Source organism: Penicillium hispanicum (assembly GCF_028827665.1).
Source record: "Penicillium hispanicum strain IBT 35686 chromosome Unknown utg000008l_segment0_segment0, whole genome shotgun sequence".
NCBI lineage: Eukaryota > Fungi > Ascomycota > Eurotiomycetes > Eurotiales > Aspergillaceae > Penicillium > Penicillium hispanicum.
In genome coordinates this window covers 1,442,079-1,464,591 of record NW_026623200.1, presented here as the reverse complement: position 1 = coordinate 1,464,591, position 22,513 = coordinate 1,442,079, and the positions used below count along the sequence as shown (strand labels likewise).

Below are 22,513 nucleotides of genomic sequence, written 5' to 3'. Positions count from 1 at the left end.
CAGTCTGCCCGAGACTGATCTATGTACATCGATGATTCTATTTTGAAGCGGACCATGTTACAATCAAAAAGCAAGTAGCGATGATGGTACCCAGTCCAGCGAGACCGACGCCCGTGTATGTAGCACCTCGGTAGCCCTTGAGAGCATCGTTCCCGCCGTCATTGACATAATACTCGACCACACCGGCAAGTCCGAGACCCATGGAGATGGAGTAATTCACGACCGTGTTCACAAGGGAGCCTGCACAGCCTTGGTCCTGCCGGGGCATGGCGTTGCTTAGAATTAGGATGCCCGATGGAAACGACATGTCCCTGTGTTCGTTAGTGACACAGCTGAGATTCGAGACTAGAAAGAGAAAGTCAACTTACATCCCCCAAGGTGTGATAATCGGGATCACAAATGCGTTGGCCCAATAGATCTGGCCAATCGGCATTGAAGCCAACAATGCCTGTCCAGCCGAGAATGCCAGCATGGCGATGAGCATAATGATGCTCGGTCGGATACGACTCAGGAGCAGGCCTGTTATGATCGCAGCGGATGCTCCAGATATGGACGCCGATGCGAATTTAGCGGTCACGAGAAGGCCAGTATTGCCCTCTATATTCTCAAGGATGTTATAGTAATAGAACGTGACGACGCCGAAACTCGACCAGCCTGCTGCAATGCAGCCAAGGACCCAGCCAGTCTCACCTTTGAAAACTGAACTGGGCAACAAGGGGTAGGCTGCCTTGCGTTCAACGAAAAGAAACAAGACCATGAGCGCAATGCCCACAATCAACAAGACGTAAGTATAAGGAACCGACCATCCGACACCAGCTGCTTGGTTCCAAGCAAAGTTGATCAGGACCAGACCAGAGACACCAGTTATGGCACCCAGACCGTCTAATCGATGCCAGGTGGAGAGCTCTTGGCGCGGTGTTTCGTGGGGAATGGTGGGAATCACGAGGAAGCCCAGAACTGAAAAAATGAAGCAAGCAATAGTAAAAACCCAGTATCCCCATGGCCACCACACGCGCTCGGCAAGGAGCGAGGAAAAGGTGGCACCCAATATAAAACCCCCGGGAGCAACGGAGCCGAAAAAACAGAACACCATCTCCTTGCGGCGCCCAGGGGGGTATAACCGGCCCAGGATTGCGACCCCATTTGGCAAAACTAAGGCCGGGCCAATACCCTGGAAAGCACGGCAGCAATCGAAGAAGATCTGGTTGGACCACGCCGAAAATCCTGCCAGAAGCGACCAGAAGCCGAACCAAGCAAAGCCAATAACGAAGATCAGCCGGTGACCATACACATCACCCAGTCTGCCAGACACGAAGATGAAGGTTCCAACGGTCAAGCTGTATCCTGCAGAGGCCCACGTCAGGTCTTTCGGAGTGCTGTTGAAACTGGCACTGATGGGTTGCAGGGGAGCAATTGAAAGCGCAAGGCCGGCTTGCGTCATAAGCTGTGCAGCACAGACAACGAAGACAAATGCGATTTCATGCGGCAGAAATTTTGGGTAGGTGGATGTTGGCTTCTCATTTTTCGCTGCAAGATCGAGGCTAGCGGTGGCCGAGGGGCAGGGAGTCTGCTCGGGGTTCGTTTCATTGCGCGTGGGAGCGACTGCTGCGGCATTTTCTAGAAGATACCTTTAAGGTTAGAATTTTGACAGCTGCAAGGGGGCTCGCGGTATCGGCATACCGAGATCGGGATCGATGGTTTGTGTCTTCACGTTCGCTGCCATTATGGCTTATGACAGTCCATATGTTCAAAGATGACTCTGAGGTCTCGCGGCAAACAAAATGCGATCTGCGACGCTAATAGCTCGTTGTGAAGACTTTTGGTTGCGCTCGTGGATATTTTGCGACCGATTGATAAGCCGCCCGCGTGGCCCGCGCGGCCCGCGCGGTCCGCTCGCTGCGGCTCGGAATTTGGCCGCGCTCATATGCGATGCCTAAAAGGGAAAGAGTAGGGCAAATGTCTACGCCGATACTGTCGAACCCATCCAAGTACCCATTTGAGATATCTATAAATTGGCCCATCCACGATCGGCTGAGTATTGCTCACCATGTTCTTTCCAGTCAAGCCCGGTCACAAGCGAACCCAGCGCAATGAGGCCCATCTCAATGAAAGGTCTCCAACTCTCGCAGACTTCCACAGAGCTTCCACCAAAGCTTCAAGTTACAAATTTACCCGTCCCACAACTCCAACCTGGCTATGCTCTTGTTCAAATTCGCTTTGCCTCCATCCAACCATCCGATAGGCTAAATGCACAGGGTGGATTTCCATACACCAAGTTCCCTCGAGTTCCAGGACGCGACTACTCGGGTGTCGTGGTCGACATTGCAGATCACTCGGACGAAGCAAGATCTTGGATTGGAAAGACCGTGTATGGAACCAGCGGGTTGAGCCTTGGCTTCGAAGTTGACGGGACACACGCCCAATACTGCTTAATACCGCAGTCGGCACTAGTTGAAAAGCCGACGGTCCTCTCCGATTTCCAGGCTGCGACTGTTGGGGTTCCGTTTACTACCGCACTCCTTTGTATTCATCGTGCGCGAGTGGGTGCGAATGATGTGGTGCTTATACTGGGTGCGAATGGAGCTGTGGGATCTGCCGCGGTTCAGATGGCCAAGGCGATCGGATGCAAATACGTCATCACAGCAGCGCGACACGCAGCATCCAATCCAGATGTGATTCTGAGTTCAGATGACCCGAGAACCATCCTTGGGGGCGGGATACTCGCCCTTACCAACGGGAAGGGCGTTGACGTTGTCATTGACACAGTAGGGGACCTAACGTTGATGTCGGCCGCGATGGAGCAGCTGGCCTTGAATGGACGTTACGCGTGGATTACGGCACCAAAGGGAGATGTCAGCAAGAATTTGATATTCGATGTGTTTCAAGCATATCGCAAGGAACTATCACTCTTGGGATGCAACTCGGTGACCCACTCCATGGAGGCCATGGCAGAGCAGCTGCAATCCATGCACAAATGGATTGAGCAGGGACTCCTACAGGCGCATAAAGAGACAGACTTTGCGACGGTCAAGTTGGAAGATGCTATCGAGATGGGTTATGGCAAGACTGGGCAAAAGGTGGTTATTGATATGTCTTGACGTTTTGCAATCTAAATATCCCCGGAGAGTTATTGTTGAACTCCTCAATCCAGGTCTTGTTGTTCTGCGACCTATATTACTGTGATTACAGTCGGACAATGTCGTCTTCATATGTATCGCGAGTACAGCTGCCAGGTGCTGTGAACAGCACATGTTCAATCGCCCAGAACTTGGCCGAGGCGGTCATTGATAAGAATTTTTATCATCAGCCTCGAGTCATGTTCAGATTTAGCATGCATAAATAATGTCTGACCACCGTATATACATATCTATCTAAATACACCACACCATCCTGTAAGACCTGCAGGATCCCACCTTTCCCATTACCACCAAGTATTCTCGCAGCTGATAGATGTAGTTCACCCCTAGCATTCATCCGAGGGGTATGGGACAGGCTCCAGCTCACAATCGGGTTCACTGCCGTCACGCTTTTTGGTTTTCTTGCATTCTTGGGAAGAGTTAGTCAATATCTCCACGATGTCAGATAACAGTAGAGAATCCTTACGTTGAGCCTGTCCTCTCATCAAATTGTACCCAACGTCCAGGCTAGCCGGCCGAGGATAGCCTTTTGCAACGCTAATCTTCGCGACGCGCTGGAAAGCAAAATCGGCCACAAACTTTTTCAGATCCTTGGCAACCGTGCCTTGACGGAAATTATGGGAAAAATCACTGTTCCCTAAATAATATGCCAGAAGACCAGCCTATCAAAGTACAATGGTCAGTCGGAGATCGAGATAGAGCAGTGCTCAGTACTTACGATAGCTGGCGATGCGACACTAGTTCCCGAATGATTGTCGTCCGCAACTCCTGCAGCATTGTAGGTCTTCACCTTCGATCCCTGTGCATAGACTGTCATTGATCCACCCTTGCCAGGTTGCTTAGGTGTGGTCTTTTTCCACAGATCACCATCAGGTTTCACAGCCCCAACGGTAACCAGAGCATTATCATCCGTGCCTAGATCTGTGGGAGTCTTTGTATGTAGCCCCACACCGTCTTCATCTCCATCATTCCCAGCCGAGGTAACTGGGGATGCATCAAGCTGCTCAAGATCAGTGATGAATTTGCCGAGCAAATCCGACAGTTCCTGGGTAGCGGGTTTACCTGACTCGACGGTCAGCGCGAGGACAATATTCCTTTTTGAAGCGCAAAAGACTTACCCCAGGACATATTAACAATCCCCTTTCCCTGCGCGTTAGCTTTGACGTGACCTAGAATAACTAGGAAGACATCTGAGAGGGCCGCAAGCTGGTAGTGTCCCTTCATTAATTTACCGCCGGGCTTCTGCCATGCGTTCTTTGCCTTCGCCAGGAAGAGATTGGCTTTGGATGCCACGCCATTTTCCAGACCGCCGGCCACACAGGCAACGCTCGTACCGTGGTCACTCCAGTCGGTGATATCCTCGGGCTTCCGCCACGATGCATCCGTGAGGGAACTGTCCAAGGGAAGCATTTTCTCATTATTCACCACGTAGGTCACGACATCCCTGTCTGCAGTTTTTGCGAGATCCTGATTGATTGATATTAATACACCGTCTGGCAGTTTCAGGAACATATGTGGAAGAACACTCACTGAAACTTGTGTATTGAAGCCTGTGTCGATGATATAAATCCAGCTCCCTTTGCCCAGACTGTCATCGGCCATATAATCTCCCTGAGGCGTACCGGGTTTGTTCCATGAGATCAACCTTAATTGCGAGGCACTGTCCTTGCGAGTGATTCTGCCTCGACGCACAAACTCATGCTCTTCTAAATCACGATCTTCCAGACCACGATCTTCCAAATCGCGATCTTCCAAATCATGGAGCGGCAAAGCTCGGTCATCTTCAGAATCATCTTCGTTCTCATAGTCTGGGTCCAGTTCTTTCCATACCCAGAGAACGCAATCGATCTTCTTCATCTGATCGGCCTGGGACTGAGTGAGACGTGTGGTGTAGACCTGATAGTCGATACCATCAACGACGGTCGCCAATCCAGCTCCATTGTCAAATCCCTTGACCTTGGAGTTGAACTGATCCACACTGGTGCCATCCTTGGTGGTGATCACGTAGGACGATTTGGCTGAATCAGATGCATCCCGTTTGTCCGACTGGCCAGACATGGTGTTTGCCGACAATATTGAGTGAGCTGGATGGATGGAGAATATTCAGCGCCCGTGAAATCGAGCAAAGGGACCTCCGTCTCGTCTGAAGGGCCTTACCTGGATGCGGAGAATGAGGCTCCGGGGACGCCAGGATGGCGTTGATTCCAACCAGCGCAGCCAGCAGATAGCGACCGTTGAGCCACATGATTGTGAGAACACGCTTTGTCACGCGAGCTCAGTCAACTAGAGTCTCTCACCTTTGTTTTATGAACCGACCACACCTCTCGCCCCCATATCATGCTTCATCCCAGATGATCCTTGCCGGCCAATAGCGAATTATTGTGAATATGACCATCAAGCCCCTACCTCGTATTTTAACCTGGCTAGATTGGATCCTGGATTGCGCCCCGGGGGCGGGGCCGTCTTCCGCGCTCGGGCATATGATATGGCTTGGTAGAAAATGCATGGCGTGGGCGGGAGGACCCGATGGGTCGAAGGCAATCAATCCACCACATTAATCCTAGCCAGGAATAATATACGACATGAAATAAATGCCGGTTGCCACGGTCCTAAGTATGATATTGTGATGATCTCTATTCAGTCTTGCGTTTCAGTACGGGGACTATAGACTACTTCTCTCACCTCGCCCCCAAGGATGATTGGGGTTTTGAAGGGCGAAGCTTATCATAGGCAAGCAGCCCCTGAAACTAACTACATCTAAATATAATATGTAAAGCATCTCTTCGTGAATGTGGGGCCGTTCTGCATTCCTGTTGTGTTTGGTCTTTCCCCAGTTGGCGTCAGGTCAGCTGGTAACCATGTATTTAAGTAATGGAGAGACTGGCAGAAAAGAATAATGCCTTGTCTGAGATTTTTGATGAAGAGCTCGGCGTAGTAATAAATCTTTTGAGTCGCCTATGCGCACACACATCGGTTATTCCAGTATAGCACGAGGCTGCCGGGGACCACATGATAGTTAGGGGGCACGCTACATACTGGTGCCTTTGCCAATGGGGCGGAAGTGTTTATCTCGTACCTATTCGGTGGCGAGTTGGTTATATATAGGAGTCTCTGCACGCCTTCAACTAATCCAATGCAACCCCACCGCCAATCACGACGTCAAGGCCCCAAATTCTGCAAGTACAATCTATTTTACTGGGCGATTCCCCAAAGCTCCACAATGGTGGACCAGACTAGGTGCAGGAACATCTTCGAAGTCGAGTTAGGAAGCCTCAAACGACATGCACAACGAAGGATCACGCTACTGAGAAGGCGTCGAAAGATTCTGGTGAAGCTCTTTTCGTTGCACTGTGCCGAAACGCGTGTTGCCCACATCGAACACCTACCACGAGGAAAAGTCAGCAGCTGCCTGGTCAGCAGATGGAAATGGCCACTTACCGCGTAGATTCCTTTCAAAAAAGTATCGCCCAAGATATCAAAGGTCATGGATCCGCGGCTTTGGATTCCACCATACACATAGCCCGACTTGGCCTGCGCAAAGCCCAGGTCCTCTTTTTGAACAGCGAACTGCTTCCCACCAACCGCGAATGACACAACGGGCAGCTTGTCGGCAGTGGTGTCGGACGGATAAATATAGCCCTGGCTGTCATTATCGTAATAAGCGCCCTCGATCGCATCGTAGATCGCTTGGCAGGTACTATCATCAACGAGCGCCAAAGTCGTGCCGGTATCCGCAATGGCGGTGTTCCCAGAACGGGTGATCGACTTGCCGTTCACCGTCGCTGAGGTAGAGTCAAACATCCAGAAGCCCTGACTGTTATCGACGGGGGTATAGGAGATCTCTTCACCGGCTGCCTTCACGGTGTCCTGGTCAATGAAACCGAAAGTGTAGAACGAAGCACCCTTGTCGGGCTCATTGGCATCACGCCACGAGCCCAGTTTGGCCGTGAACAGCGCCGATGACTTGGGGATGTCGGACTGCGAGATCATATTCTGGACCGGTGTGCTCACTGGCTGCGGCTTGACAGTGTTGATCCTGCTGAAGGCAAGACCAAGCAGTCCATCCCCGGTACCGCTCGCAAACTGGGTTGACATGGTATCGGCCAGTTCGACGGCCTGTCCCTTGACCACGACGCCACCGACGTTGACATCGTCATTGCCGACAGTGCCAGAGGCCGAGGATCCATCGCCGTAAGAGATTTTCCAAGTCGAACCCTCCTTATCCTTGAAGGTGCTCGACTTGCTCGGGTCGAAGACCGTATGATTCTTGTGCTCGGACAACGTTGCCGACGGCAGCTTGGTCGACCAGACCTGCACTCTGCATTAGCGACCAACGCTAGACCTGAACACTAAGCAGGTTAAAGCAGGTCTTGAGGATAAACGAACCCATAGATCCGCCGAGCCCGTATCAAAGTCCAGATTCAGGTTCTGGGCCGGCGTGCCGATCCCCACCTGCGCCAGATACATCGAATCGTTCTGCACGTCCTCGGCCGGCACTTCACCCCCCTGGGCGCTATCGGCGCTCTTCTTCTGCAGCTTCTGGTGTGCATGGACGCGCCCGCCGATCGGCTTATCGGTGTAGGGCCGACCTGTCTGTTGCATGGTCGTGCTGAGGTAGTAAGGACCGCCTTTGGTCGACTCGAAGCCGTACTTGCGCATCAGATGCACGTACGACTTCGTGCCCGACTTTTGGTAGTGCGGGTTGGGGATGATGTTGATTCTCGTGGTGGACATGGTGGGGACTTGGCGGAGGACCTTCGATTTGAGAAAATTCCAAATGGACATCGCAGAGATACGCCGATGTATGTAGATGGAGTTGCGATCGACTCGGATCGGAGGCGGGAAGGCATGGCCTTCTTAAGCAGTCAGGAACGAGTCCGCGGCAACCCTGGAGGTCAGTTGCCCCCCATCCTGACCTGATCGGATGTGGGTTCTTTTTCGTCACTTTCGTCATAACACAGGTGACAGACGGACTAGTGTGAGGTTAGTTGCCCAGTGACGATCGATGTGGTATCGGGATCGGCGCGGTGATTCTATCAGGCGGGGACGGCGCTTCCACGCTGCAGGACACACGATAAGCCTTGAATTACTCTCTATCTTATTGGACATCACACAGGGAAATCATCTGCCAACGCCGAACCCAGACCAGTACCCTCCCAGAGCAACAGACACCTATTCATCCAGATCATTTCTTCCGGCCCCTCTTGGGGGCGTTGACGCTGGCCGCTCGCGATGTCGCCGTCGACGTCGCCTTGCTGCCGCCCTTGGTGGCTTTGGTTCCCTTGGCCTGAAACAATAGATTAGTACCGGTCGCGAATGATCGCCCAAAGATGCATCTGAAACTCACGGTGGCGCCATTCTTAGCCTTCTTCTTTGCAGGTGCCGCGTCGTCGATCTCTTCATCTTCGTCACGGTCTCGACCGCGGCCTTTGCCTTCTCCATTGGCCTTGCCGTCGGTCTCGAACTCCTTGGCCACAGTGTTCAGCAGGGTAGTGCAACGACGGCCGATCTCCACAGGAGTCCGACTGAGGAAGAACCAATCGAATCGGAAAAGAGGCGAGTCTCGGACCTCGTCGCGAATCTTCTCATACAGCCCATCCCCCTCGACGCCGTACTTGTCCAGCATCACCAGCAGGAAGCGGTCCTCCTCTTCCGTATAGACTTTCTTGTTCGTGGTAGACACGGTGTAGTTGATCTTGAGCTGCTGCAGGGGAACCCGGTACATCTCCATCTTTTTGCGTAGCATCTTGCGCTGGTGATCCATCTTCCGCACCTTCTCCTCGCCCTGGTCGATCACCCGTAAATACTTGGGGTAGTCCTGGATCTCACTGTACCGGCGCCAGAAGACCTCGGCGTACTCCTCGATCTCATCCGGTTCCTTGCTGTCCACTTCGGTAGCAATTCCCACGAAGTCAGTGCGTCCAAATTTGGCTGATCCATTCACAAATTGCTGGAAATCACGACGATTCCAATGCGAGAAGCCTTCCTCCGACATGCGAGCCTTCTCGGCTTGCTCCTCCTCGGTCAGCGGCTGAGCATTGTCAATCTCCTGTTGTTCAAGATCCCGCTCCGCCTCCCGTTCGCTGAGCTCTTCCTCCGGGCCCTCTGGAAGCGGGGCTTTGTAGCCAATCTCCTTGTGAAAGTAAGCAGTCTCCTTCTCCTGGAGCTCCTGTAGTCCAGGCGGGAAGAACTGCCAGTCGTGAACGGTGATCTGCTTCGGCGCCCGAGGCACTTTGGGCTTCGTATCGGCAGTACGGCCACCAGTGGCCAGAGCCTGGCGGTAGTACTTGTCGATCGAGTAGAACTGTTCCTTACGTTCACGCTTTGCCGGGTTGATCCAAGTCATGCCGATATCCTTCTTGCGCTCGGCGAAATCCTGACCATTCCACTCATAGGCGCTTTCAGAGCTGAATTTCTGCAGGTCATCGATGCCGAGTTTTTCGTACTTTTTGTTCAGCTCGGCTGTACGTTCTTCACCTTTTCGCAGGATGGAATCGAAATCATCTTCAGTGATATCATTGGCATTGGCCCGGGACCCATCGTTGCCCTTGGTATTGAAGACATTGGCGGCACCATGCTGAATCATACCAAGAAGGTCATCCTTAGAAGCTGCCTTGTTCGACTGTTGTTGGGCACGACCTTGCTGAATGACAAGTTGATCCAGGCGTAGCTTTTGAGCGGCACGCTCGAGGACTTTCTCTTCAATAGCATTTTCGGTGACGAAGCGGAAAACCTTGACCTGTTTAGTCTGGCCAATACGATGCGCACGGTCCATAGCTTGCAGATCAGCCTGGGGGTTCCAGTCGCTGTCAAAGAGCACAACAATATCAGCAGTGGTCAAGTTGATACCCAGACCACCAGCTCGGGTTGTGAGGAGGAAAATGAACTTGTCGGATCCTGGTTTGTTGTAGTCATCAATGGCAGCAATGCGATCCTCATGAGCAGTCGTGCCGTCGATACGGCAGTAGTTGTACTCGCGGAACACGCAGTAATCTTCCAGGATATCTAGGACACGGCTCATCTGCGAGAAAATGAGCACTCGGCTACCATCTGCTTGCATGCGCTTCAATAGCTTGTCCAAAATAGACATCTTTCCAGAATTGAACACAAGATGTTCGTCAGTAGTGTACGGAGGACCAGGCTCGGCTCCTTCAAAAAGATAGGGATGGTTGCAACATTTTCGGAGTTGCATAACAATGTTCAACAGACGAGTCTTGGATTCACGCTTCCCAGCTGCGCCATTGACAGCATCGATGTCTTTCTCCAGAATCTTCTGATACCACTTGACCTGCATGTCGGACATGGGAACGTACAGATTCATTTCCTGCTTTGGCAACAGACTTTTCTCGACGTCACTCTTCACACGACGAAGCAGGAAAGGACGAAGGACACGGTGGAGCTGCTGGACAACGGTGTCTTGATCAGAATCCTGGCTAGAGAACCATTGATCAAAAGCTTCCGAGTCACCAAAAACATCTGGAAGCAAGAAATTGAGCAGAGCCCACAGCTCGTGCAAGTTGTTCTGCAAAGGGGTACCGGTGATCAGCAACCGATTGCGGGAGTTAAAAAGACGAATGATCTGCGACAACGAGGATTCTTCGTTTTTGATCCGGTGGGCCTCATCGATAATGATGTACTCCCAGGCAAACTTTTTGAAATGGGATTTTTCGCGGAGGATCATCTCGTAACTGGTAATGCAGACATCGAAGTTCTCGTCGACTAGACGCTCGCTAATCAGGCGTTGGCGTTCTTCCTTGTCACCCTGGAGGACGACAACATCGATATCAGGCGTCCACTTGGCGAACTCTCGCTTCCAGTTGTCAAGGGTTGACTTGGGCACGGCAACCAGATGAGGGCCAGTGATGTCGCAAACGTAACGCAGGTAGCCCAAGAACGAGATTGTCTGCAGAGTCTTGCCAAGACCCATCTCATCGGCCAAGATACCAGAGATACCATTCTCGTGCAGCGAAACAAGCCAGTTCAAACCTGCAATCTGGTAATCACGCAGTTCTCCATGGATGAATGCCGGCGACTCGCGGAAGACAGTAGTGGTCTCACCGCCACGCCGCTCATCTCTCAGGAGTTCGGCATCCTCCTCCTGTTCGGTTCGGCGGCGGCGATCGCCACCAGCACCACCGGATCGTGAAGATCCCTTACGGGCCCTCGCCTCGCTCTCTGCGTTCTGCCGGTCTATCTCCGCCATTATCTCCTTGATTCGAGGGTTGGGGTTGGTTTCGATGAAGTGGCGGAACAGATCAGTGAGGCCCAGAAGATAACGGAATCGGCGAATCGAATCATCTTCCTATTTTAAAAAAAAGAAATCAGTAATTAGTAGGGTGACATGGAGGACGCTGAGCATAACTACTCGGCGTACCTTTGATTCGTCCAGGCGGGTTTGCTTCTTGCCCAGAATGCTTTTCCTCAACTGCGTAGCTTCCGATCTGCGCCTGCGACCATCCCCTTGAGCGGCGTCGCCTGCAACGCTGCTCGCCGTAGTATCAAGGTTTGTATCAGAATCCTGTGTAGAAAGAAGATGTCAGTCACCCATTCAAGTTTTTGGTCAACTTGTCACCAGAAGCCTTTACCGTGTATTCGGGAGTGTCATGGTAGCTCTGGTGGAGAAAGAAGGTTAGCATCGAATTGGTATGGTTGATATGTGTGTTAATTGAGGGAAGAGCGTTGCGACAACGATAGCACGACGCGGGAACTAAGTTTAGATTGACTTACTGTCGGCGTGTCAACAGGAACCGATGGAACAGTATCATCATTTGCATCAGTCATAGGCGTATCTGCCTGGGATGGCGAAACGGTCGGTGCTGGTGCCATCTTGCGTCTTCGGCGCGCAGAGCGCAAGCGTCCAATATAGGTAGAAGCACGTCTTCCAGTGAGTTTGAGATTGAAGCTTCAAACCAACAGAGAAAGAGTTCTAAGGAAAGATCCAACAATGAAAAATTGGGTTTGAACAAGTTGTGGTGAAGAGTGTGAGATGGGAGAAGGCGGCAAAGGTCGAATTGTGAGGGACTTCCGACACAATAATGGGCGCAACTTGGAGAGAAACGCCTCCCGTCGCGCCGGAGAAGAATGGCAAATGGGAGGGCGCAGAGCACTGCACGCGCTGATTGGCTGTTGTCTTACATCAGCAGTCTGTGTCAGCAGGTTCCGGAGCTTCGGAGAATGAGTTTCCCCGCAGTGGGGTCACGTTACCCGGTCAGTGCAAAAAGCGCAGCCGATCACCTGCAGCCGACGGTGACTCGCCTCCAGATCCCCTCAGGCTCGCTGACTGCCGTCTATAGATTATAGGCACCGGAACGATTGTTGCTGTTCCCAGGCTTCTCTTGCTTTTGTTCTAGGCCTGGGTCGACATATACTTATTTCTTCGCTTTCCCCTCCTTTTATCACGTCTGTCACGGTCTGGCTTTGAACCCTGCGTCAGGCTCGTCTTACTGCGCCGTGACTACAGAAGCTCGCCTCCTCTACCTACCATCATTCTGGACCCCCTTCGACTGAATCCTTCACTATGGACTCGATGAGATCATTGAACACTTCCTTGCCGAGCTCAACGCCACGCCCGCAACCGCCTGAACAGCTGCTACAATCATTCAAAGCGGCTGCTTTGTCTGTCACCAACCTCTACAAGAATGCAGTCTGTGAGCAAGCTCAAGCTAGACAAGCTGGTTACCAAGAAGCGGTAGAGGATCTGCTTCATTTCCTCGATCGTGAGAACCTAGGCCTTGGGGATGGGGAGGGATGGAAGGTCCGGCAGTGGGCCACCGAGAAATGTGATGGAACTGCGTCTCAGACCAGCGACGATGATGAACGGGCCGACTTGGATAAGCGTGACCGAAGTGCTACACCAGCAACTGCTCGCAAAGAACCACCACCCTCAGAGCCGAGCTCCCGCCAGCCACCTACCTCGGCACCCGCCACCTCAACAACATCCCGGTCAGAGACAGCAACAGCCACGCCGTCTCAAGAAAGCCCCATGGGCACCCCGACTCTCTTCACCTTCACTGCCGGCCCGACCTTCCCTCAATACCAGGAACTTGATACGGATATGCAGTCTCCAGACAGCTCTGCCCCACCTTCGCAGGACGGTGCACCGGTCAGCGTCTCTGTGATGCCTCGAAACTCCCGACCCCCCCACCGTCACAACAACCTGACCCGATCAAACGCCCGCTCTTCCACGCGAGAGTCGCCAGCGGCCATCGGGTCCAAAAGGAAACACACTTTTCCGGACTTCTTTGATTTGTCTGGACTAGCCAATGGGCGGGACATGTTTGGGGGAGGCAAACGTGGCCGGTTCAACTAGGCACAGTGCCTAAGATATATGATGTTGATGAGATGACGAATGCTCTATTCTGATCACGCAGCTGGGTGGAAATCGGGGTGCCTTTGATTTCGGGTGCATGCGGGGGGAAGAATTTTTGCATATGTTTTTGCTGCATGATCTGATCTCTCTACACTTCTTTTCGTCTTGTCTTCCCCCCAGCTTGTTTTCTATACCTTCTCATACAGCATATAGAGGATTTGTGTGGTGATACCCGGTGTGGCAGCTATCATTAGCTCATGATAGTATAACAGATCAATATGATACAAATATCCCAATCGCGCCTGGTGGACAATAATGCACTAGCGCCTCTTATCATACAAATCCCATCCCCGCCTGCATGTCCTCCATGAAATGTATAACATCCAACAGGCCATGAAGTGGTCAGTTGAATGCGCGCCAAAGACCCGCACCAATCAAACTGGCAGAAATAGCAGCAATCCCCAACTGCCTTGAGCCCATTTTGTATTTGGTCGGGCTTGACATAATCAGATTCTCTTGTTTGCGGAGGTTATTCATGCCGGTGTAGTAGCTGTAGACGCCGAGACCAATAAACGCAGCAGAACCTGTTCATAAGAGTCAGCAAGCTAGACTCAAAGCCCAACACAATCTCCAGGGATGACAGCCGCCATACCGGTCACTCTGCAGGAGGTGCAGTCATCCCACTTGTCATCTGCCAATGCTTGTTTGGCATCCTTTTGCGGGATATCGAGTGCGCGGTTACCCGATGACGAGGACATGGCAGATACGAAGGTGGATCTCAGGTAGTCTGAATGCAAAGGAAGGACAATACTACCCCAATGACTGGTTTGATTGTGGAAACTGCATCTCCGTCGTCGGGGATCTCTCGCGCCGCCCGAAAGTAATCAAGGCGGGAGTCGACGGCAGAACGTGCAGCTACACATTGAGCTATACAACTCCGGTGGTCAGTGCCTCACACAACTGCCACCATGAGCGGTGAGATTGATGCCGTCTACATATATGACGAGCACAAGTATGGGACCTGAGATTCATTATTTGCACACACAGCTGACTTCTCTCTCCAGCGCCCCTCTCATCGAACATGTATATCGCGCCCGCCCGCCCTCGGCCGCCGCCATCCTGCCCCTCTATCTCGCGCATGCCGCTCCGCGCCCTTCTCTGCTGTACTTCCCAGGGACCAATCCCCCGGTGACAGTTTTCTCTATCATCCAGTCGAATTTGCTTTTCCTTGCCGTAAGTGAGGTGGATACGGAGCCGCTCTTGGCGCTAGAATTCCTGCATCGTGTGGTCGATGTTCTCGAGGACTTTGTTGGCGCTCCGTTGCTGTCAACTAGAATCCAAGCCAATTATGAAGTGGCTGCGCAGCTGCTGCATGAAATATGCGACGCAGGAATTGTGTGCAACACCGAACCCAATGCTTTGCAAGAGACCATCGAGGTACCTGGATGGATGGGGAAGCTGCTGGGAGGAATTAGTGTGCCTGGGTATGGCCCAGCTCTTGGTGACATTGTTCTATACTGACAAAATCCTCATATTTCCAGCACATCGACTCCGACATCTGGATCAAGCAATCCTCTGAAACAATCACTTTCCGCAGCGAGCGCGTCGCAAGGCCCCGCAATTCCCTGGCGACGACCGGGGGTACGACACACATCGAACGAGCTTTACGTTGATATCGTTGAGTCACTATCTGTGACTATGGCACCTTCAGGGCGATTGCTCTCTGCATTGGTTTCCGGGACAATCGCATTTACTGCGAAGATATCAGGAGTGCCAGATTTGCTCCTATCGCTATCAGCGCCTGGGGGCCAACAGGCTCTCGCCAGCAAAATCGACCTGCCCGTTTTTCACCCCTGTGTGCGGTTAGCTCGCTGGCGGGAACGCCCCGGCGATCTTAGCTTTGTGCCTCCAGATGGAAGATTCATTTTGGCTGGGTATGAAGTTGACCTTCTCCCAATAGACCCGGACCTTGACGAAGCACCAAGCCACATGGAGAAGCTGTTTCTCCCCGCTATTGTGGATATTCGAAAATCGCTAGGAGCTTCAGGGGCGGATTTTGAAGTCCGACTGACTCTCAATACAAACTTTCCCGGTCACAACTCATCCTCTCGGCCAGCCGCCTCACGGGGCGGGTCAGGAACATCGACCCCTTCTTTCCTTGGAGGTAGCAACAACTCTAGTGGGCCGGTGCTTGAAGAAGTGGTTGTGAGTGTTCCGATCTCGAAGTCTGTGCGCCACATCACAGATATGCAGGCCAGTCGTGGCGACGCGCAGTATTCGCCTGGATCTGGCCTACTTGAGTGGCGGATCCCCACCAAAGACGCCGGGACCATCTCAGGCACCGCAACATTACGCTGTACGGTTACAGGCTACCCATCAGCCGATGATGATTTTGATAGTCTCGAAGATGCCGAGGAGGATGCCAACGCGAACCTTTTACAAGGCTACTACGAAGCCCCTACGTCTTACAATGACCCATCCGCAAGTACCACCCGGAAGACCCGCTCATCAGACCCTTCCAAGAAAAAGAAGAAGAAGAAGAAGTCGACCAAAAAGTCATCTCGCTCTGCCGCACTGGCCGAAGAAACTGGCGACGGCCCTGTGGAGGGTTCATCAGAAGAACCCGTCAAAGCCGCCACACCTTCCCCCAGTCATTCCAAGCCTCACACCCCAACACCTCCTCCACAATCTCAACCTCAAATTAAATCTTCCTCTCGACTCCCCGCGTTTTTCGACACTTCATCTACGCCCCGGCCCACGCCTCGCAGGACCAAAGCTCAGCTCAACGCTAGCCTCATGCCAAACTCCGCTTCTGTCTCTTTCTCAGTTCAGGGCTGGCTTCCCTCCGGTATCAAGGTTGACAGTCTGAACATTGATCAGCGCCGAAGCCGCGGTCTCGGTGAGAGTGTCAAGCCGTACAAGGGAGTGAAATACCTATGTGTGAGTAGGCGCGGTGTAGAGCGGCGTTGTTGAGAGGACATTGCATGTTTCTCAGAAGCTCAAATGTGAGCCGCTATTACACCAGGAATGGTAGTGTAATCCAGCTACTTGACAACTGCAGCGTGAAAGTATGAATGACGACATGAATTTCTCAATCTAACTTATCTTCACGACCATTGACACTCCAATACGAATAACCCGGGAAAGGAAAGCCCGAAACTCAATTCGCATAGATCAATGAACGTGGTAAACATGTTTCAACCACCGTACTGTACTTTCACAAACGCGCTTTTAGATAACCGTGAGTAGCATAGTCCGAAGGAGTCTTAAGCCTATTAACCATCAATCTGGAGTGCCTCCACGGACTCCGCAAAGCCACTCCAGTAATGTGCGCTCCAGGACTGTACGAGAGCTTTAGATGGCTCCTAGCTTATCCCGACGTTTGATTCCCCTTCAAGTCTCTAAAGCTCTTTCGCAATGCATCAGTGGTCCTTCTGTCACATAAACTGTCTTCCCCACTCTGTCTAAGGTCGGTGGGCATTAAACGCATCGTTGGCCACAAGAGTATTAAACAAGCTTCCAATACATCGTTCAGGCCACCAATTTCCATTTCAAAATGTCCGGTATCACGCTAGAATGATTCGAAGTGCGGATTAAAAAGCGGGCAGTCCGCGGTGCCTGGCAGCTTGGCGCCGGGCTCCCCTGGTCAGTTTAAGGATGCATTAGGGCTGAGCGGCTTGTAGGCGCGTCGATGAGTTGGCATGGCGGCGTGGTATGCGATTGGCCTAGAATCTCACAGCCACATCTGCATTACTGCAGAATCTGACCGATCCCTGCAGTGGCGTTAAAAGGAGAAAATACATAGATCCGATAGATTGAGAGGCATGCAGACTCGATCCATGTCCAATTGCACCGAGGGAAGAAGACTTGCTGCTGGGGTGGATGGAACTAACCTACTTGGGTGCCAGGTATTATATACACCCTATCCATCCAATTGCCTTTGGTGACTTGAGCTATCCAGGTATAGTTTTGCTAACGTGTATTCATTCAGCATGGAATCGTTATGTACATTCGGAGGAAGCAAGTGTCACGACTCAAAATGAAACTTTTGGCCTGAGCGATTTTCCTTATCACGAACCCGAGAAACAAATCACAGCTTCGAGGCGCGGCGTTCAAGCACTTGCAGGACGAAGTAGGCAACTACACAGCGAGTTAGCAGTGTTCAGAGCCAGGTGGATGTAGATATGATATAGGATGCAAGATGGGAGAGGTTAATTCATTTAAGATTAAGCACTTTTTGCGTACGTGGCGTTCCTCCTGGGTATTCAGTTGAGGCGAGAGCGGAACACGTACAGAGAAAGTGACAGGGAAGGCAAGGCAAGTATCAAATTCCAGGCATGAATGACCAAGCAAATATCAATCAAAATGGGGTATAAAAGGTGTATCAGGGCATTCGTCAATGTCATGGCTTCCTCGGAACGTGCTGATCGAGGATATGCTGAACAGTTGGGTTTCCGTATTTATTTGCCGTCTCCTCCATCTGGTGGAGATTACCAATAGTGAGAGGATGCGGCGTAGGCGAAAACAAATATCAAGGAGTGTATAGTGCAAACCAAAACCAGGAGCAGATAGTAGATGGAGCAAATTTAGGAAGAAAAATGATTTTACTCACCGGCAGCAACAACCGCGGCACGTCCAGCTCCAGCCTTAGCACTGCCTCCACCCAGAGTCAGGATGTAGCGTAGCCAGCCGAGAGTCAGCTTCTGACCGTTACGGTCGAAGTCCGGAGCAAGGGCAGTGGCAACACGGAACTTGGCCTGTTTGCCGGCATAGGGCGGATAACGAATGGCAAGGATGGACTCGAGCCAGCTAGGGGTGGATGTGATGGGACGACGGTGCACCCACACATCGAAACTGGCACGGCCACGGTATGCACCATGACCACTCTCGCCAACACCGCCGAAAGGCAGGGTCGGAATGTGCAGATAGGCGTCGTTGCAGGACGCACAACCAGAGCGAGTGGCATTCAGGACTAAGAAAAAAAAATTAGTTCAATATCGGCAAATCAAGATGAAAGGAGAATGCCCACTCTTGGCTACTTCGGCCTTGTTGCCGAACGGGTAAAGAGTCAGCGGTGTGCTTTGCACATCGTTGGCGACGTTGATGGCCTCGTCTAAATTCTCAACTGGCAAAATAGGAATTAAAGGTCCGAAGCTTTCCTGGTTGCACAGCGAGTCGTCGACGGAGTCGACCTGGACGACCGTCAGGTCAATGAAGCGATCCTTCTCATCCATTGTTCCACCCATGAGGATCTTGCCCTTGGTGTTGTCGAGCATCGACTTGAGACGCTGGAAGTGAGCATCGCTGATGATACGTGCGAAGTCGGTTGAGTCCTTCGCGCCTTTGGGGTAGAACTCCTTGTATGCTTTCTTGAACTCCTCCACGACCTGGGACACAAGCGACTTGTCAACCAGCAGGTAGTTCTGGCCAGTGCAGATCTGGCCAGCGTTGAGGAGTTTGCCCCAAAGAATTCGGCGGGCCACCAGTCTCGGGTCGGCATTCTTCGTGATGATGGCTGGGTTGATACCGCCCAGCTCGAGCACCACGGGGGTCATATGGACCGCGGCCGCCTTTGCAACGATGCGGCCCACATTGGCGCTACCGGTGAAGCAGATCTTATCCCATCGTTCTGCCAGCAGTGCCTGAGTCTCGGGGATGCCCCCCTGAATGACCGTATAGCATGAGGGGTCGAGAGCGGCCTCCACAATCTTCTGCATGACAGCGGCGCTGTGGGAAGCGGTCTCGCTGGGCTTTACAACGACTGTGTTGCCGGCGGCGATCGCACCAATGACGGGACCGAGGGTCAATGAGAAGGGGAAATTGAAGGCTCTGCAAAAGAAAAGCCAGCTATTAGCTTCGATATGATCGCCCCTGGATGACAGACCACGCACCCAATTACCAATACACAACCCAGCGGGTCCTTCCGAATCTTGGGGTTCATAAACTTGAAGGCGACGTCGATGTCCGGGGCCTTCTCATCCTTGACCCATTTGTGCAGGTTGCGCGTGACGAAGACAATGTCGTTCAGCAACCACCCGTACTCGCTAATCTCGGTCTCGAAGTACGGCTTGTTGAAGTCGAGCTCCAACGCTTGGAAAACCTCCGCCTCATGATCCTTGATACTATTGTCGGCGTCAATCAATCGATCCACAACGGGCTGAGAGGCATAGGCACGATCACTCACGCCCAGTAGAGCTTGCGGAGCTGCACGAGACGGAACTCGACATCGCGGGTCTTGTGTTCCAGGAACGACTTGCGGGCGGTGGAGACCCGCTCGGGTATGGCATCGAGCGAGGTGAATTGAAGGTCGGGGATTTGGACGCCCATGGTGGTGTGGTGGACGGTGGACGATAGATGGTGCAAGGGAGAAGCGAAGTTCTTCACGTCGGACAATCTTGGAAGCTCGCGGGTCCGCGGGCGCTATTTAACCTTCCCAGGCTTGGAACTCTTCATCCTTATTAATGCAAGGGCGGGCTTCTCCGCACCCACATGCGGCCTGCTCGGCTCATTTACTCGTCGATCTCCGATCTCTCCTACTCACCTTTTTTTTTTTACCTTTGGAGCCCTCTGCTCGGTTATCGCCATCTGGGATTGGGTTCCTCGAACAGCCTCGGCCAGATCAGGTTCCCCGACATGCCATTCGCGCGTCCCGATTCTCGCTTGTTCGAGCCGTCTGACTCGCTGTCAGCACGGCGAGCGCTCGAGATAAATCGCCCCGTCGCGATCGCTCCACTTCACTGCAGCCGCGGCTTCACACGAAGCCCCTCCGGTTGTGATTGGCGCATTGGCCCGTGCGTAGATAAAAGGGATTCTACACCGCGTTCAGGGGTTCGTTGAAGGATGAAATGGTTCATCAGGCATCGACATTACTCATGCGCTAGTTTTCAACCTATGCGAGGACACTCGGCAGCCCGTGGGGCGCTATACCGACTGGGATACCAAGTCAAAAAATATACACAAAAGGGGGCAAAGAGAAAACGCCACAATGATCGCACAATCCAACAGATAGACAAGTTCGGCCCGCGTCAGCTCGGCCTCGCTTATTTGAACTGGTCCTCGGTCACACCCTTGCCCATGGCGGCGGTGCTACTCACACCGCCCGAGACCATCTTGAGCAGGTTGTCCACGTAGTTCGCACCACTCCATTTCTGGTGGGTGACCACGTCGACGCCTTGCGCCATCTCGGGCTCTTGGACAAGCTCGCCGTACGCGCGCATGCCGTTCTGTGAGAATGCCTGGGAGAACTGGTGCGAGATGAGCGCGGTCGTGTGCAGACCGGCCAGCGTGATGAACTGCCACGAGTAGCCCAGCTCGCCGAGGCGCTTGATGTAGGTCTCCTGCTCGTCACGGGGCATGGCCTTCTTCCAGTTGAACGAGGGGGAGAGGTTGTACGCGAGTCTTATCGAGTTCAGTTAGTAAAGGAGAACAAGGCTGATGGCCATGGCCAGTGTTTGGGGGGGGGACATACTTCTGCTCGGGCCACACGGCGTGTACGCCGTCGGCAAACTCCTTTGCCTGCTTGTAGTCGGGAAGCTTGCTCTCCATCCAGATGAGATCGGCAAATGGTGCGTAGGCCACGGCGCGGTTAACGGCACACTGGGTGCCGCCCTTGTAGCGGTAGTAGCCTTCGCGGGTGCGTGGAGAGTCCCAATTCCAGTAGATGTCGACACCCGTGAGGCCCTTAGCGATCGCGCGGGCCTCGCTGTTGCTCTTGCCCTTGGTGGCCTCGAGGTACTGCTCCACGAGGCCTTTCTTGTTGCCACTGACACCGGTGTTGATGGTATCGATGACAGCCTCATCGAAGAGCTTCAGACCGGCCTGCGCACTCCACTGGTCCTCAATGGCCTGCAGCTCGGAACCATTCTTGCCGGATTGCTCGGCAGCGACCATCAGGTCATTGAGAGGCTGGAGGTTCGGGTTGGTCGAGCCGATAATGAAGGAGTGGTCACGGTAGTCGATAGTCGAGGTAATGAGGGTGGCCGCCTCGGAGTCAGTACGGGCAATGGCCAGGAGATCAGTGCCTGTGCTTGTTAGACCCTAAGATCATCTATTACAGGAGCGATCTAACTCACCCATGATATCGGCCTGGGCACGAATGGCCACCAGGCGGTTGATGTGCTCGCTGATCGGGACGAGCACCTTGCCGGCCATATGGCCACACTTCTTGGTGCCGGGAGCCTGGTCCTCGATGTGGATACCAGCAGCACCACGCTCAACAAACAGCTTAGTGAGCTTCATGATAGCGGTCAAACCGCCGTGGCCGGTGTCGGCATCGGCAATGATGGGACGCAGATAGTCGACGTTGGCGACCTTGCTGCGCTGGTCTTTGGGGGTAGTGACACGCTCCTCACGCTGTTTCCGGTCGTGGAACAGCTGTGCCATGAACAGCTGGTTGACTTTACGGGGAACAGTGTCCTGTGGCACATGTCAGTACTCTTACGCCGACCCTGCATTTCACATGTGAACGTACCATCGGGTAGTCCGCCAGATCGGGCGAAGGCTCGTCAGTCGACGAGGCGGTCGACGAGCTCTGCCAGCCGGAGACATAGATGGTGTCAAGGAATTTGCACATCTGGGTGATCATCGTTGGCTCGAGGCAGCCGTAGGTGAAGCTGGCCTGCTTGGTCTATTTCGAACAGGATGCTTATTAGCACATATGTACAACCACCGCCGACAGCGCCCACATACCTGCCAATTGTGCTCCAGAGTGCGCCATAACTTCTTCGCTTGCACGTTGGAGGGGTAATCGATCTTCAGGTTCCCTCGCTTGGCCACGATCTGCTCCGCCGTGAACGGCCGCTTGGTGAAGCGCCACCGCGAGTCCTTCCACCAGTTGTTGACAGCCTGAACCTCCGCCACGAACTGACGATCTTCGTCCTCGTGCAGACCCATGGTGACTTTTTAGGGGGTAGTGGAGATATACAGCAAGAAGTAGGTAGTGGAAAGTATTCAAGGTATATATTCAATCGAGCACAATGCGAGTCGGTGCAGCCCAGAGCTAGCTCTTGGGGAAGCAGGACGAGAGTATAGACAATGCAAGCAGCAAGACCAGTAGACTCGAAGTCGA

General features: G+C 52.9%; 10 protein-coding genes across 10 annotated transcripts; 3 read left to right on the top strand and 7 right to left on the bottom strand.

The window, feature by feature from the left end:
- Positions 1-37: 37 nt before the first annotated feature.
- On the bottom strand, positions 38-1,723 carry N7459_009391 (MFS transporter; the record flags this gene model as incomplete). The annotated part of the gene is made up of 3 exons (XM_056948559.1): positions 38-311; positions 369-1,617; positions 1,681-1,723. 3 exons carry the CDS (start codon positions 1,721-1,723, stop codon positions 38-40), a joined length of 1,566 nt encoding a protein of 521 aa, XP_056795784.1.
- Positions 1,724-2,105: 382 nt separating this feature from the next.
- On the top strand, positions 2,106-3,098 carry N7459_009390 (quinone oxidoreductase family protein; the record flags this gene model as incomplete). Its single annotated transcript, XM_056948558.1, has 1 exon — positions 2,106-3,098. The coding sequence occupies one exon, from the start codon at positions 2,106-2,108 to the stop codon at positions 3,096-3,098; it is 993 nt and encodes a 330-aa protein (XP_056795783.1).
- A 365-nt stretch (positions 3,099-3,463) lies between these two features.
- Positions 3,464-5,195, bottom strand: N7459_009389 (S8/S53 family peptidase; the record flags this gene model as incomplete). The annotated part of the gene is made up of 4 exons (XM_056948557.1): positions 3,464-3,546; positions 3,604-3,799; positions 3,856-4,199; positions 4,256-5,195. The coding sequence occupies 4 exons, from the start codon at positions 5,193-5,195 to the stop codon at positions 3,464-3,466; spliced, it is 1,563 nt and encodes a 520-aa protein (XP_056795782.1).
- A 1,243-nt stretch (positions 5,196-6,438) lies between these two features.
- N7459_009388 (pepsin-like aspartic protease) lies at positions 6,439-7,871 on the bottom strand (the record flags this gene model as incomplete). The annotated part of the gene is made up of 3 exons (XM_056948556.1): positions 6,439-6,519; positions 6,576-7,448; positions 7,524-7,871. 3 exons carry the CDS (start codon positions 7,869-7,871, stop codon positions 6,439-6,441), a joined length of 1,302 nt encoding a protein of 433 aa, XP_056795781.1.
- A 451-nt stretch (positions 7,872-8,322) lies between these two features.
- On the bottom strand, positions 8,323-11,963 carry N7459_009387 (uncharacterized protein; the record flags this gene model as incomplete). Its single annotated transcript, XM_056948555.1, has 5 exons — positions 8,323-8,424; positions 8,485-11,439; positions 11,512-11,655; positions 11,723-11,749; positions 11,865-11,963. The coding sequence occupies 5 exons, from the start codon at positions 11,961-11,963 to the stop codon at positions 8,323-8,325; spliced, it is 3,327 nt and encodes a 1,108-aa protein (XP_056795780.1).
- A 691-nt stretch (positions 11,964-12,654) lies between these two features.
- On the top strand, positions 12,655-13,446 carry N7459_009386 (uncharacterized protein; the record flags this gene model as incomplete). The annotated part of the gene is made up of 1 exon (XM_056948554.1): positions 12,655-13,446. The coding sequence occupies one exon, from the start codon at positions 12,655-12,657 to the stop codon at positions 13,444-13,446; it is 792 nt and encodes a 263-aa protein (XP_056795779.1).
- Positions 13,447-13,848: 402 nt separating this feature from the next.
- N7459_009385 (uncharacterized protein) lies at positions 13,849-14,204 on the bottom strand (the record flags this gene model as incomplete). Its single annotated transcript, XM_056948553.1, has 2 exons — positions 13,849-14,030; positions 14,099-14,204. The coding sequence occupies 2 exons, from the start codon at positions 14,202-14,204 to the stop codon at positions 13,849-13,851; spliced, it is 288 nt and encodes a 95-aa protein (XP_056795778.1).
- Positions 14,205-14,414: 210 nt separating this feature from the next.
- On the top strand, positions 14,415-16,419 carry N7459_009384 (putative AP-3 adaptor complex subunit mu; the record flags this gene model as incomplete). The annotated part of the gene is made up of 3 exons (XM_056948552.1): positions 14,415-14,458; positions 14,511-14,930; positions 14,988-16,419. The coding sequence occupies 3 exons, from the start codon at positions 14,415-14,417 to the stop codon at positions 16,417-16,419; spliced, it is 1,896 nt and encodes a 631-aa protein (XP_056795777.1).
- Positions 16,420-17,536: 1,117 nt separating this feature from the next.
- N7459_009383 (hexadecenal dehydrogenase) lies at positions 17,537-19,773 on the bottom strand (the record flags this gene model as incomplete). The annotated part of the gene is made up of 5 exons (XM_056948551.1): positions 17,537-17,586; positions 18,059-18,418; positions 18,476-19,275; positions 19,338-19,568; positions 19,631-19,773. The coding sequence occupies 5 exons, from the start codon at positions 19,771-19,773 to the stop codon at positions 17,537-17,539; spliced, it is 1,584 nt and encodes a 527-aa protein (XP_056795776.1).
- Positions 19,774-20,486: 713 nt separating this feature from the next.
- Positions 20,487-22,338, bottom strand: N7459_009382 (isocitrate lyase 1; the record flags this gene model as incomplete). The annotated part of the gene is made up of 5 exons (XM_056948550.1): positions 20,487-20,844; positions 20,915-21,467; positions 21,519-21,861; positions 21,917-22,072; positions 22,135-22,338. The coding sequence occupies 5 exons, from the start codon at positions 22,336-22,338 to the stop codon at positions 20,487-20,489; spliced, it is 1,614 nt and encodes a 537-aa protein (XP_056795775.1).
- Between the last annotated feature and the right edge of the window lie 175 nt (positions 22,339-22,513).